The following is a 13,786-nucleotide window of genomic DNA, read 5'->3' on the forward strand; positions in this document are numbered from 1 at the left end:
CCATCTTGCTACTCCACCATTAATACCCAACAATTGAACCTTCTTAACCAACTTTCCATGTGGAACCTTGTCAAAGGCCTTACTGAAGTCCATATAGACAACATCCACCACTTTACCCTCATCAATTTCCCTAGTAACTTCTTCAAAAAATTCAAGAAGATTAGTCAAACATGACCTTCCAGGCACAAATCCATGTTGACTGTTCCTAATCAGACCCTGTTTATCCAGGTGCTTATATATATTATCTCTAAGTATCCTTTCCATTAATTTGCCCACCACTGACGTCAAACTAACAGGTCTATAATTGCTAGGTTTACTCTTAGAACCCTTTTTAAACAATGGAACAACATGCGCAGTATGCCAATCCTCCGGCACCATTCCTGTTTCTAATGACATTTGAAATATTTCTGTTATAGCCCCTGCTATTTCTACACTAACTTCCCTCAACGTGCTAGGGAATATCCTGTCAGGACCTGGAGACTTATCCACTTTTATATTTTTCAAAAGTGTCAGTACTTCCTCTTCTTTGAATCTCATAGCTCCCTTACCTCACATAATTCAATATCCTTCTCCTTGGTGAATACTGAAGAAAATAAATTGTTCAATATCTCTCCCATCTATTTTGGCTCTGCAGATAGCTGTCCACTCTGACTCTAATGGACCAATTTTATCCCTCGTTATCCTTTTGCTATTAATATAGCTGTAGAAACCCTTTGGATTTACTTTCACCTTACTTGCCAAAGCAACCTCATATCTTCTTTTAGCTTTTCTAATTTCTTTCTTAAGATTTTTTTACATTCTTTATACTCCTCAAGCACCTCATTTACTCCATGCTGCCTATAATAATTGTAGATCTCTCTTTTTCCGAACCGTGTCCAATTTCCCTTGAAAACCATGGCTCTTTCCAATTTTTACTCTTTCCTTTCAACCGAACAGGGACATAAAAATTCTGTACTCTTAAAATGTCACCTTTAAATGTTCTCCATTTCTCTTCTACATCCTTCCCATAAAACAAAATGTCCCAATTCACTCCTTTCAGATCCTTTCACATCTCCTCAAAGTTCAATTCAATTCAATTCAATTCAAAGCACTTTATTCGTCCCCGAGGGGCAATTTAAAAAGGCGCATTACAGTAGCTTTTTAAAAAGGGACACAATCAAAGAAAGTTAGCCTTTCTCCAATCAAAAATCTCAACCCTAGGTCCAGTTCTGACCTTCTCCATAATTATATTGAAACTAATGGCATTGTGATCACTGAACCCGAAGTGCTCCCCAACACATACCTCCGCCACCTGTCCCGTCTCATTTCCTAACAGGAGGTCCAGCACTGCCCCTCCTCTAGTAGGTACTTCTATGTATTGCTGCAAAAAAACTATCCTGCACACATTTTACAAACTCCAACCCATCCAGCCCATTTACAGAATGTGTTTCCCAGTCTATGTGTGGAAAATTGAAATCTCCCACAATCACTACCTTGTGCTTACTACTAATATCTGCTATCTCCTTACATATTTACTCTTCCAATTCTCGCTCCCCATTAGGCGGTCTATAGGTGTTGCTACATCTTTCCAATTTTTCAGTACCACCTAAGTAGCCTCCTTAGACGAGCCCTCTAATCTATCCTGCCAAATCACTGCTGTAATATCTTCCCTGACAAGCAATGCAACACCTCCACCTCTTGCCCCTCCAATTCTATCACACCTGAAGCAACGAAATCCTGGAATATTTAGTTTCCAATCACAACCCTCCTGCAACCATGTTTCACTAATCGCCACAACATCATACTTCCAGGTGTCAATCCAGGCTCTAAGCCTCATCCACCTTTCTTACAATGCTCCTAGCATTAAAATATACACATTTAAGAAACCCACCATCTCTTATTCTCTGTTTAAGCTTCTGTGACCTAATGAAAATGAAAATGTCTAAGCTTCTGTGGCCTAATGAAAACAATTCTGGCTTATTTTATTTCCCTCCCTCCTGCTGCTATTCTACTAAATTCATTAGTGATACACCATGACAATAGTGTGATCTAGGCAATTCTGAGCTTCAGTGCTTACTGTAGACAATCCAATCCTTCCCAAAGACTGGTACCATGGATCAGACTGGGGCTCATTTCTCTATAAAAGGAGAAGTTGAGATGTAACCTGGTAGGTCTTTAATGAAGGTGTTTGGCTGGGTACATGCATAGAGAATCTTTCCATGAGTGAAGTTGTCCAATCTGGGGGCCATAAATATAAAACGGCTGCTAATAATTCAACAAGGAAGTTTGGAAAATTTTCAACCAGAGAGCAGTTAGGTGAATTCACTGCAAGACTAACATTTAAATTCTCTGCTGGAGTAGTTGATTGTAAGTAGCTTCGATACATTTAAGGGAATGTGTGAGATTAAAAAAAAAAGAAAGCTGTGTTACTAGTATAAGGAATAGAGCAAGAGAATGTCAAACACCATATGGACTGCCTTGTCGAAGTGATCTGTTCTGTAAGTAGAACATAAAAGGCTGGTTGAGTCTGAAGGCCCCTGAACCGAAATGTTGCCTATTCATGTCCTGCAGAGATCTACCCGACCACCTGAGCTACTCCAGCACTTTGTGTTCTGTCCTATTCTGTAAGATGTATAAAGCCATCTTACCTGTCTTCCTTCTGCAGGTGTGATTGCGTACGCAATTGGGATCGCCTGGGCAGCGACGGATGAATTGGAATACATTGCCACAGATCCTGACAAGGACCATTCCTTCTTCGTGGACGAGTTTAACAGTCTGTATCAATTCGTGCCTCGGATTGTGCGCAACATTTGCCAAGAATTCAATTCACAGCCACACAACTAAACAAACCACACAAAGGGCTGCAAAACCTTTAGCTGCTCAACTTACACTTACCGTCTTAAAAGGCCAGCTTTAAACTATCCAACCAAGGTGGGCTGACTTTGTCCCATGTCTTCCGGTTTTCTTGCTGACACCAAGCTTTTTAGAGGCATGTAGATGCAAAGCAGAGTGATCTATTGAGGATCAACCACATAACCCACATCCATATTTGGGCAGGAGGTACTCCTAGATTAATTCACCTAATCCTACCATTGCAAACTATCCCTCAGGTTTAGTGATCCTGTTCTAAAATCCTTGAAGATTCCTCATTTGGGAATCCCAACCATGACAGCAAAGGATCTACTGGCCAGCGCAGGCCCCACTCCTGGATCCCCGAGGATAGGAATGGACCAGGCAGGACTGGGTAAATCAATTCCTATTATAGGCACTTGACATTGGTCTGGGCGAGTCATATGGAACAACTTGTGTTCTTCCAGCGTGAGGCCCATTGGTGGATGGGGGTGTAAGGGAAGGGGAAAAATGGCCTGACCCTTTCCCTCTCCCCAAAAGGTAACCATGTATGTTGTAGGAAAGGTATCAAGGCCTGAGGAAGAATATTCTGCTGATGGGGACGCAGTGCAGTAGATGATAAAGGATAGAATTCATGGAAGAAGCTAGAAACACATACCATACTTGCTATGGTGGGTGATGTATGTTTTCAGAAGATCCCATACTGGCATTCCCCTCTATGATGGAAATAAGATTACCTCAGGCCTGGAATCCTGGTGGAGTCCTCAAGTATAAACATGCAAACTAGTCGAGAAAAAGTCAAAGATGTTATATAGTGTTAGAAGGAGGTCCTGAGGCACCCCAACACATCTTACAACCCCGAGCTTACTTTGGGGTGAGGAGGAGTATAACCCTTGCTCAGGAAGGCTCAACAAATGAAATGGCAGTCAATACAGTTTCAACCCCAAACAGCTGGTTCACAGACCTTCATCTTGGAAAGCAGGAAGCAGCACCCTTCTGTGAATATAGGACTGACTGTTATGTACGTCAGTAGAATGATGCGCAAGCAGTCAACGTTCATTTCCTAATCTGATCACCCTCCATCTGTGCAGTGATCTTAGAATAGGGATTAATGCCTCTACAACCCAAAACCTGGCAGGTGCTCAACATCAAGATCCAGTTGGAAAGGATAATCAACCCACAAGGCTCTTTATTCAGTAGAAAGTAAAAGTTCCAGTGGAGACAAATGGAATGGAGTATATTAGACTATCAGTTAAGAAGTTTGGAGACTCAATCCCACATTACGCAGTCAATAAATTGTAATTATTTATGGAAAACAAAAATTATTGAAGTTGTACAGTGGTTGATATATTTGAATGACAAGCTGGGCCATTTCAGAGGGCAGTTTGTCAACCAAATTGCTGTCCTGCTATCTACCTCCATGAATATTTACACAGCAGCAGGCTCATTTACTTAACTGAGCTATTCCAACAGCAGCACTCAAACCTGCAATTTGTTGCTGCCAAGGTGAACAAGATCACATATAGGCTTCCTCCAAGTCACCTTTTTTTTTTTTGGTCTTATCATCACAGGCTCCAAATCCCAGAGCCTTCTCTCCAACTGCAGTCATATCCTCAATTTCATTCTTCTGTGTAATTTGTCAATACTTTGAAAGAGAAACAGTAATAGTAAGTTCTCACCTGCAATTCAAGATGGCGACTCACCACCTTCTTCATTCAGGATGGACAAAAATTGCTGGCCGTGTTACCTGCATTTCTGCATTCTGAAAATCATTTAAGAACATCCCCAAACTGACCTCAGATTACCAAACATACAGCAAATCTTGCCCTACCTCTGGTGCCCACACCTCAAGAACAAAATAATTGCATTTGCTTTTCAAGTATTGTTGTAACGGGAAACTAAGACATCTGCATTCAGTGACTGGTTTAGTGCAACAATTCTCTTGCTTAGAATCCTCACTTGAAGCCAAGAACTGCTGTGTATATGTACAGTTATTTTATTTACTAAAATCGAATGTTGGACATCTGCAAAATAATTTTTAAAGCATAGTGGTCGAGATGGTTCTGAAGGACTTTGGCCCTCATGCGAACCGTACATGATTCCCTAACCAAATAAAAATTACGGGCATTTTAACTCTGTGATGTGTGTATTTGTTGAGCGAAATGAGGAGAAAATGTTTAAGGCGTGTTGTTGGATTCTGAATATAATGAAGTAAAGATTACAGCAAAAGGGTTAACATGGATATAAGGGACAAATAGCCTCCTCTTTTGCTGTAGCCAATCTATCAATATATGTGCAGGTCAAAAGCTGGATATCGTGAAGTGAGTGGCCCACTTCATGCCAACTCAAAACCCCATCACCATCTACATAGCACATGCCAGCAGTATGACTAATATTTAGCACTTACCAGGATGAGCACAGTTCAAAAACTTTCAAGTAGCTTCAATTCATTTGGGGGCAAAGCAGCCTGCTCGACTGGCACCTCACCAACCACCCTAAACATTCACACCTTCCACCACCACCACATGGTGCCTGCAGTTTACACCATCTACTTGTCTCTGTTCCTTCAACAGCATCTCACAAACCTAAAGACTGCTATTACCAAGGACAAGGGCATTGTGTTCATTTAATTTGCGGGCAGAATATCCAGTGCACACCAATTTCTTCCTTCTACTGTCTGGTACTCATTGTGACACCTGGTATACAGTTGGTACACCCTTTGGAATGGACTAGAAGGGAAGACTGCTGATGTCCTAATTCTGTTCACTATCCAGTGCTTCAAGATTTAAATTGGACTATACAACGACCTAAATGTAAGAAACTAACACGTCACAATGGTTCAACTGGGACAGGTTTGTACACTGCAATTGAAAACAAACCAAATACAATGTGCCAAACGATAAAATAGCTTTATTATGGACAGGATGACAATATTGCAGAGGTTGACAGTTTATTCATGATAAACACCTTGTAGTGGAAAATATTTCTAGCTGAGTAGAGTCTTTCCCCAGAGTTAGACAGCGCTTTCCCGATAGCTGAAGAATTAGACCCAAGAACACGTCAGCATATAAATGTACATGGAGCTGGTGTGGGTGTGAGTGTGGGGTGGGCGGGGAGGGGCAAATCATACAACTGCCACCCTCACCATGAACAAGATAAAAACTCTTTATGGACAGTCAGTTTCATCAGAGAACTGATGACATAGGTAGACATATTTGTTTACATGAGAAAGGAATGGAAAATTACATTTTAAAGGCCAACCAAAACAAAAACATGTGTCCAAAGGAGAGTTAGAATGAAGAACCTGTGGAATCTGGCTGAAAAACCTCTTCAGTCCTTTATTTTGATCGAATACATGTGGGTATAACCAAGATTTAATTGAGAGGAGAGTTCATTTAATGATAAACATCGCTCAAAATTCCATTACTTGAAATAGGGATGACGGTTTGTTACGAAGACTGTTTTGTTGGAATTTCATGGGATCACCTTACGGAAACTTTTATTATCTTTGTCACATGATGTCTAAAAATCAGATGACTTGGCTAAATTTATACATTGCGAATGCATCAATTTCTGAAATATCAGAATTTTATTACAATAAAATCTATCACTTTCCATTTGAGAAAAGAGATGAATACATCATAGAATAACAATTGCATTTTTACAAGAAAATTATCTTTTAGTAAGTATCAAATAACCATGATGCTTAGAAGCCTCTCCTATGCAATTTGATCAAAACATGATCACTTTTCACAAAAACGCAGGTAAAAGTGGCAGATGTGCCCAACTCTCAAAGTCACTTGAGCATTGATGCTCCTTCCATATACATACCACTGTCAGTATTAAAGTTGGTCCTTTCTGAAATAGTTTATCTGCCCATATATTCATTTTTAAAATAGATTTCCCTTCCTAAATAACCTGCTACTGGACCAAGAAATGGGGAATTTTAGCAAGCTAACTTTAAAGCAGGATTCCCTATTTGCAATAGCAAACAGCTGCAACTGTCGGCCAATGTCAAACATGCTCAATATTTAAACACTTTTTAAAAGGAATTAGTGGCTTTGATTTAATGCCATTTTTGGCCTCCAACATGAAGAATCATTGCTGTAAAATTATCTTACTCTCGTGTCCAGTGGCAATCACAATCGTGCCATTAAAAAGATGGCCTGTCACTTGAAAACCAGATTAGTAAAATCTCTTAAAATAGCCCTGTGCTACATTCTATTCTCATACCATCACCCAATACCAGTTCAATGAAGTGTTAATGCCAAGGTTTATGAATTACAAAGAAACCCCAAGAGTAAAAACACCCCAACAATAATACTATTAAACATTCCATTGCTGTGTTTACAATATGTAGTTCTCCAGGTCATTAAAATTAAAATGAACTTTTTAGTGAAAGGATTAGACATTCAAATACCCGATGTTAAAGTCCCATTTAAGACACAAATCTACTACTGTGCTTAAAAAGTATACCTTCTTATAACTGTAGTTAAAAATGTCAGTGTTTATCTAAGTGCTAAAGAAATGCCTTAAATGTATAATTATTCACAACTCCAAATGCCATTAAATTTACTGACGATTCAAATTTACCTTAAAACTTCATAAACAGTCTTGAAGGAGAAATGAGTTCACGGATCACACAGCTGCTGGCACAAGTCTAATACAGTCAGGCAGCTAGAACAATAATCAACTACAGATATTGTTTCCCATATGTAAACATTCAGTTTTATTGTACAATTGTTTCAGAGGTTTTTATATTGTTTTGCAAATGTTTGGCATCTTGTCTTCGAAAATACTCTACTGTTGGACTTTTACAGATCCCTTTAACCTGGAATTACTGCAGCTTGCCTCTCCACTCAATAGACATTCCTTGCTAGCTGCCCAGCACAGAGAACAGACTTCACCTTTCATACAGGTACTGCTTGATGTACCAAATTCTCTAAGAGCAGGAAATATACTCACACCCAGTTTTATCCAGGCCTGCCTGGATAAACAGGGCAGCTCCAGGATAAGAGACATTAACTTAAGGAAAAACATAAACAACAAATCCCTTGGACCTAAGCACAGCTGTTTCAGAACTGCAGTCTCTGCAATCCAAGTATCAGGAGTGCTGGGCAGCAAATGTTATCCCCATGTCTGGCAGTGTCATAGACACCATTCGAAAATAGAGGGTCTGAAGTAGTATACAGAAAACTATCATACAAATACTTTGGCCAGTGCATCTGCCCCAGCACTAGCAATATAACATTTGGAAGGATGGAATGCCACATCATGGATGGACTCATCAAACTTTTTACGATGTGCAGTGAACTCCTGAATGCAGGTCTTTGTCTCGAGGCTCCACAAACGAATTGAAGAGTCATGACCTTTTAAGGGTGAGCAAAAACATAAATTATTGGTAAAAGACAGTAAAAGTTGGATTATTTCCTTGGTCAGTAATGCATCGATAATTATCGCTGTGCTAATCCAACCATAGAAACAACTTGACAAGAAATCAAAACTATAAAGTTTCGAAAGTACCATCGTACCTTCATATCTTGAACAAGAAATCCCAGCCATTTGGCAGGTTTACAAGTTCTCAGAACATGCCTGCCAAGAGGCTGCATGAATATTATAGTAATATAGTAGTCATTGCATCAGTTAAAATGAGATTTGGATTATTACTGATGTAGCTTTCAACTTGTTTCAGGAGGGTGCTAAGGGTTCATGGGAAAGTACACACAGATTATTAATGTATTTATGATGTAATTTAAGTGGATACTTACTGCCAGACATCAGGTACAAGCCATTTGGATCCACAGCTAAACTTGTGACAGCATCTAAATGAGCTACCATTGAATGAAGCATTTTTCCTGGAAATAAATATAGTTGACTTGTTAGAAACTAGATGAATGATGCAGTATATAAGATAGTCGTTTGGTCTATTGAGACTGTAAAAGTATTAGATATTCAACTGCAGAAATCGACTGTAACACCATTTTCCTACGTCCTTATATTATATTCTGACACCCTATTTAGATTCAAATAATTCTCCAGGCGGACATTTAAGGTGTAAAAACCACTGACATCGTGCTATTACAGATGCCATCGTTTGGATAGAATATTAGAGTAGTATTTACCTTTTCCAATAACTTTAAAAGATCCCGGGGCACTAAAATGAACATATTTGCAGTGCAGAAAAAAATCAACAGGGCTAATCTCTCTGAATAATTTTTCCTTTTATGAAAGCTGGCTAATATAAGTAAAATAAGAAATAAATTACGCATATTTTTATTCTGGAGGAAGCTGATACCACAATTCCAAATAGAATTTGCCATTATCAAATTCACCTGCTTTTTAAGCTTTGTTTGTTCAGTCCAATAAAATCAATTACCATGTCAAGGATAAGAATAATTGAATTATATTAAGCAGTTATGGTTCAGGACCGACCTAAATCACAGCATGAACTTCAAAAACAGAAAAATGTGGCTCACTACTTTACCACTATTTTGATTTTCTGTTTATTTAGTAATTATCAAAATGTTCGGAGATATATTTGGTTCCAGATGAAAGCAGCTTAAACAAGGTAAATGCTTCTATTATAAAGATTCAAGATAGTTTATTGTCATGTGTCCCTGATAGGACAATGAAATTCTTGCTTTGCTTCAGCACAACAGAACATAGTCGGCATTGACTACAAAACAGATCAGTGTGTCCATATACCATTATTATACCATTATAAAGACTGGAACTGGCTGAATATCTTATATGTCTTTAAATTTATACTCTGTTAATCTATGGCAATGAGCTACAGCCCTTCCTCAGCCATGTCATTTTTCACCAAGAATCAGGGAAAGATATGGAGTGGAGAGAAGGGGAACTTATCCACTTAGTTTTACACCTTGACTAGGGAAGGCATAGGCTCAACACGTGACATGATCCATCATCAGAATCAGTCACAAATGGCCAGCCTTCTTTTGTAGTCAATGTGATCCAAAATAATCTCTCAAATGGATGTCAGGCCACATCAGGAGAACAAGCCACTTTAGGAGTTGGCAATCAGCTTGGGATTGGTCACATTTCTTCTGAACATGCAGCAACAAGCAATGGTAAACGGGATTAGCGTAGACAGTACTTGGTCATGTGGACAGAAGGGCCTGTTTCTGTTTCATATAAACAATTCAAGCAATTTATTAGCTTGCTTCAAAGAAGATCCTATCAAAACCTTTTGTTTGCCAATATGTTTGACCATATGGGACGCACTGTTTTAAGGGCATTATCAAGAAGATCAACAACTCCAAGTGAAGAAAAGCACCGACGAATATAAATACACCGTGTTTAAAAAGTGGGGTTTATTCAGCTGGTGGTGTTGGATAGCAACTAAAGCTTTCTTAATGACCATGCAATAATACAGGAGGCTCAGGTATTAGCAAACAGGAACAAACAAAGAAAGAACAAAGAGTTTCCTACCTGTGTTATTGTCAAAGAATTTTATGTATCTGTCCTCATGGGCTGTTATAGTGACAGGAAGCGTAGGATGACTAATGACTTTATTAATTTGGCATGTAGATGAAGCTGAATGAACAAAAATAAATATTTATGTTTAAAATATAACATTATCTGGATTCTTATTTGAATCACTTTTTATAATACAGTTTACAATGTTGTTAGTTTTACTTTTTTTGATAGTCAGAAGTTATTTTACGCTCAAAAACATACCATCAATACTAGACTCAAAGGTGAGGAATCGTTGGCATGTCTCCATGTCAAATATGCTGGTCTGTCCATTTACAAATGACGACACCAAATGAGAAGGATCACTACAGACTATGTCAACAGAGGTAGGGATTCCACATTCTACAGGAGAAAAATAAAATTGTACATTCCTCTTGTTAAAAATTGGTTATGTTGAATTATAGCCTTTTATTATAGACTTGAGATGAAATATAAATCGATTTTGCATACACCTACTAAAATATTAAATATCATGGTTGATATGATATGAAGACCCAGATTTCTACCATGCTCATCTGGACTGTGATTGACGGTTGACAAAAAGATAATCCATCAGGTGAAGATATTACAACAGTGCTACTGGGTACGGAGTCCCAGGAATTAAAAGCGATTTTGGTAACTATGTTTAATGCATGAAATACATCTATGAGCATTTACTATTACCACTTTGCAATCAACATTTCGACACAAATTTCAGAGAGAAAAATTCAAATGATGAAAAACTTTAATATGTGGGTTAAATTTCAGTCTATTTATCCTCACCCTCTAACCCAAATAATATATTATTCAATTGGGCAAATTAAGTCCATACCTTTGTTTTCATTGATTACACAAAGCGAAGGTGCAATTTCAGTGGTGTTCCACAGCCGCAGAGTACCATCAGCTGAACCGGACAGTAGGCGTTGATGAGCTGCGCTATAGACCAATCCCCAAATGGCATCACTATGTCCTTCCAATGCACCCCGTAATACCGAAGGATCTGTAAATAGAATTTGTTCATTCAGATGAGAACAAAGTTAGACTCTCAGGTCCTCTTCCACATAGATTTTCCTACACTTAAGAGTCATACAGCACAGTGTCCTTGGATATACCTGATCAGGCCCAGGAGATTTATCCACCTTCATAAGCCTTAGGATGTCCAGCACCCCCTCGATGGTAATACAGACTATCACATTAACTCTCCCAGGTCCCCCAGTCTTTAGGTACACAAAAATGCTGGAGAAACTCAGCGGGTGCAGCAGCATCTATGGAGCGAAGGAAATAGGCAACGTTTCGGGCCGAAACCCTTCTTCAGACTTTATGTCTTTATGTCTTTCTCCATGGTAAAAACTGAGGAGAGGACCTTGCCCATTTCTTGCAGTTCCACATAGAGCCGACTGCTTGGTTTTCTAAGAGGCTCTATCCTCTCTCTAGTTACCCTCATTCCCTTACTGTACATAAAATCTCTTTGGATTTTTCTTAATATTATCTGCCAGAGCCATCACCTGATTTCCTTCTTAAGTATGCTCTTCAGTTCCTGAAATATATCCAGTTTACAGTTGATCCCAACTGACTATACCTGCCCTACTTCTTCTTTTTCCTGACCACAGCCTCAATTTCTCTCATCATCCAGACTTTCTTACTCTCACCTGCTTTACCCTTTGCTCCAAGATGCATGGGACATTATGTCATCGCACTTTAAAAAACATCCCAATTTCCAGATGTTTATTTGCTGGCAAATAATAAATATTGGCTATCTCCAATTAACTTGAGCAAGTTCCAGCCTAATACCATCAAAGTTAGCATTGCCCCAATTCAGTATTTTAACTAGTGGGCTGCATTGTCTTTCTCCATAACAACGTTTAAAGCTAATAGAACTATGGTCACTGTCCCAAAAGCTCACTCACAGACACTTCAGTCACTTGTCCATTTCGATTTCCATAGAGTAATTCAAGCTTTCCCTCTCCCTTCTACATGTTGCCTGAGGAAACTCTTCTGTACAGACATGACAAATTCCACCCCGTCTAAACCCTTGACATATGGCAGATGCAGTCGATATTGGGAAAGTTAAAATCCCTATCTATGATAACCCTATTAGTCTTGCAGCTGTCTGCAATCTCCTGGCATATTTGTTCTTCTAATTCCCGTAGAATATTTAGGGGCCTATAGTACACTCCCAACAAGGTGATCATCCCTTTTATATTCCTCAGCTCCACTCGTACCATCAGTAATGTCATCTTGGACTACTGCCATGGCATTCTCCTTAATTAATAAAGCAACCTCTCCTCTTTTACCTCCCAGCTCTATCTCACCTGTTGCACGCACTCTGGAACATTAAGCTGCCAGTCCCGTCTCTCTCTTAGCCAGGTTTCTGTAACAATGTCCCAAGTTGCATGTACGTATCCATACCCTGAGTTCATCCGCTTTACCCGTCAAGCCTCTTGCATTAAAATGAATGCGATTCAATCCGACAGTTCTTCCTAGCTCCTACAATGCTCCTGCCTACCCTGTCCACTGAACTTGTTTCATCACCATGCATTGGATTTCGCCCCCTGCCAATTTAGTTTAAACTCACCCGAGTAGCATTAATAAACCTTCTGCTGGAATATTGGTGGGGAAAATTCTATAGTCAGTCATTAAAGATGGGATAGCAGCACATTTGGAAAGTGGTGAAATCATTGGACAAAGTCAGCATGGATTTATGAAAATTAAATCATGTCTGACGAATCTTATAGAATTTTTCAAGGATGTAACTAGTAGAGTGGATAAGGGAGAACCAGTGGATGCGTTATATCTGGACTTTCAGGCTTTCGCCAAGGTCCCACATAAGAGATTAGAATACAAACTTAAGGCACACGGTATTGGGGGTTCAGTATTGATGTGGATAGAGAACTGGCTGGCAGACAGGAAGCAAAGAATAGGAGTAAACGGGTTCTTTTCAGAAAGGCAGGCAGTGACTAGTGGGGTACCACAAGGCTGGGACCCCAGCTATTCACAATATACTGTATATTAATGATTTTGACAGGGGAATTGAATGCAACATCTCCAAGTTTGCGGATGACATGAAGCTGGGGGGCAGTGTTAGTTGTGAGGAGGATGCTAGGAGGCTGCAAGGTGACTTGGATAGGTTGGGTGAGTGGGCAAATGCACGGCAAATGCAGTATAATGTGGATAAATGTGAGTGGCAAAAACATGAAAGTAGACTATTATCTGAATGGTAGCCGATTAGGAAAAGGGGAGATGCAACAAGACCTGGGTGTCATGGTACACCAGTCATTGAAAGTAGGAATGCAGGTGCAGCAGGCATTGTAGAAAGCAAATGGTATGTTAGCATTCATAGCAAAAGGATTTGAGTATAGGAGCAGGGAGGTTCTACTGCAGTTGTACTGGGTCTTGGTGAGACCACACCTGAAGTATTGCGTACAGTTTTGGTCTCCAAATCTGAGGAAAGACATTCTTGCCATAGAGGGAGTACAGAGAA

General features: G+C 39.4%; 2 protein-coding genes across 10 annotated transcripts in view; one reads left to right on the forward strand and one right to left on the reverse strand.

Moving 5' to 3' along the window:
• vit (vitrin) overlaps nt 1–4,962 on the forward strand; it is a 35,148-nt gene extending 30,186 nt beyond the window's left edge. For all 8 annotated transcript variants that reach the window (XM_055635130.1, XM_055635134.1, XM_055635133.1 and 5 more), the window contains one exon: nt 2,645–4,962. In XM_055635130.1, the coding sequence (XP_055491105.1) occupies nt 2,645–2,823 (179 nt within the window). In that variant the 3' untranslated portion in view covers nt 2,824–4,962. The remainder of the gene's footprint in view (nt 1–2,644) is intronic.
• Nucleotides 4,963–5,976: 1,014 nt separating this feature from the next.
• Nucleotides 5,977–13,786, reverse strand: part of strn (striatin, calmodulin binding protein) — an 88,174-nt gene continuing 80,364 nt past the window's right edge. For both annotated transcript variants that reach the window (XM_055635136.1, XM_055635135.1), the window contains 5 exons: nt 11,138–11,305; nt 10,531–10,668; nt 10,282–10,386; nt 8,598–8,684; nt 5,977–8,198 (listed from right to left, as the gene is read on the reverse strand). In XM_055635136.1, coding sequence (XP_055491111.1) covers nt 8,029–8,198; nt 8,598–8,684; nt 10,282–10,386; nt 10,531–10,668; nt 11,138–11,305 — 668 coding nt within the window. In that variant the 3' untranslated portion in view covers nt 5,977–8,028. The remainder of the gene's footprint in view (nt 8,199–8,597; nt 8,685–10,281; nt 10,387–10,530; nt 10,669–11,137; nt 11,306–13,786) is intronic.

Source organism: Leucoraja erinacea, chromosome 5 (genome assembly GCF_028641065.1).
Source record: "Leucoraja erinacea ecotype New England chromosome 5, Leri_hhj_1, whole genome shotgun sequence".
NCBI lineage: Eukaryota > Metazoa > Chordata > Chondrichthyes > Rajiformes > Rajidae > Leucoraja > Leucoraja erinaceus.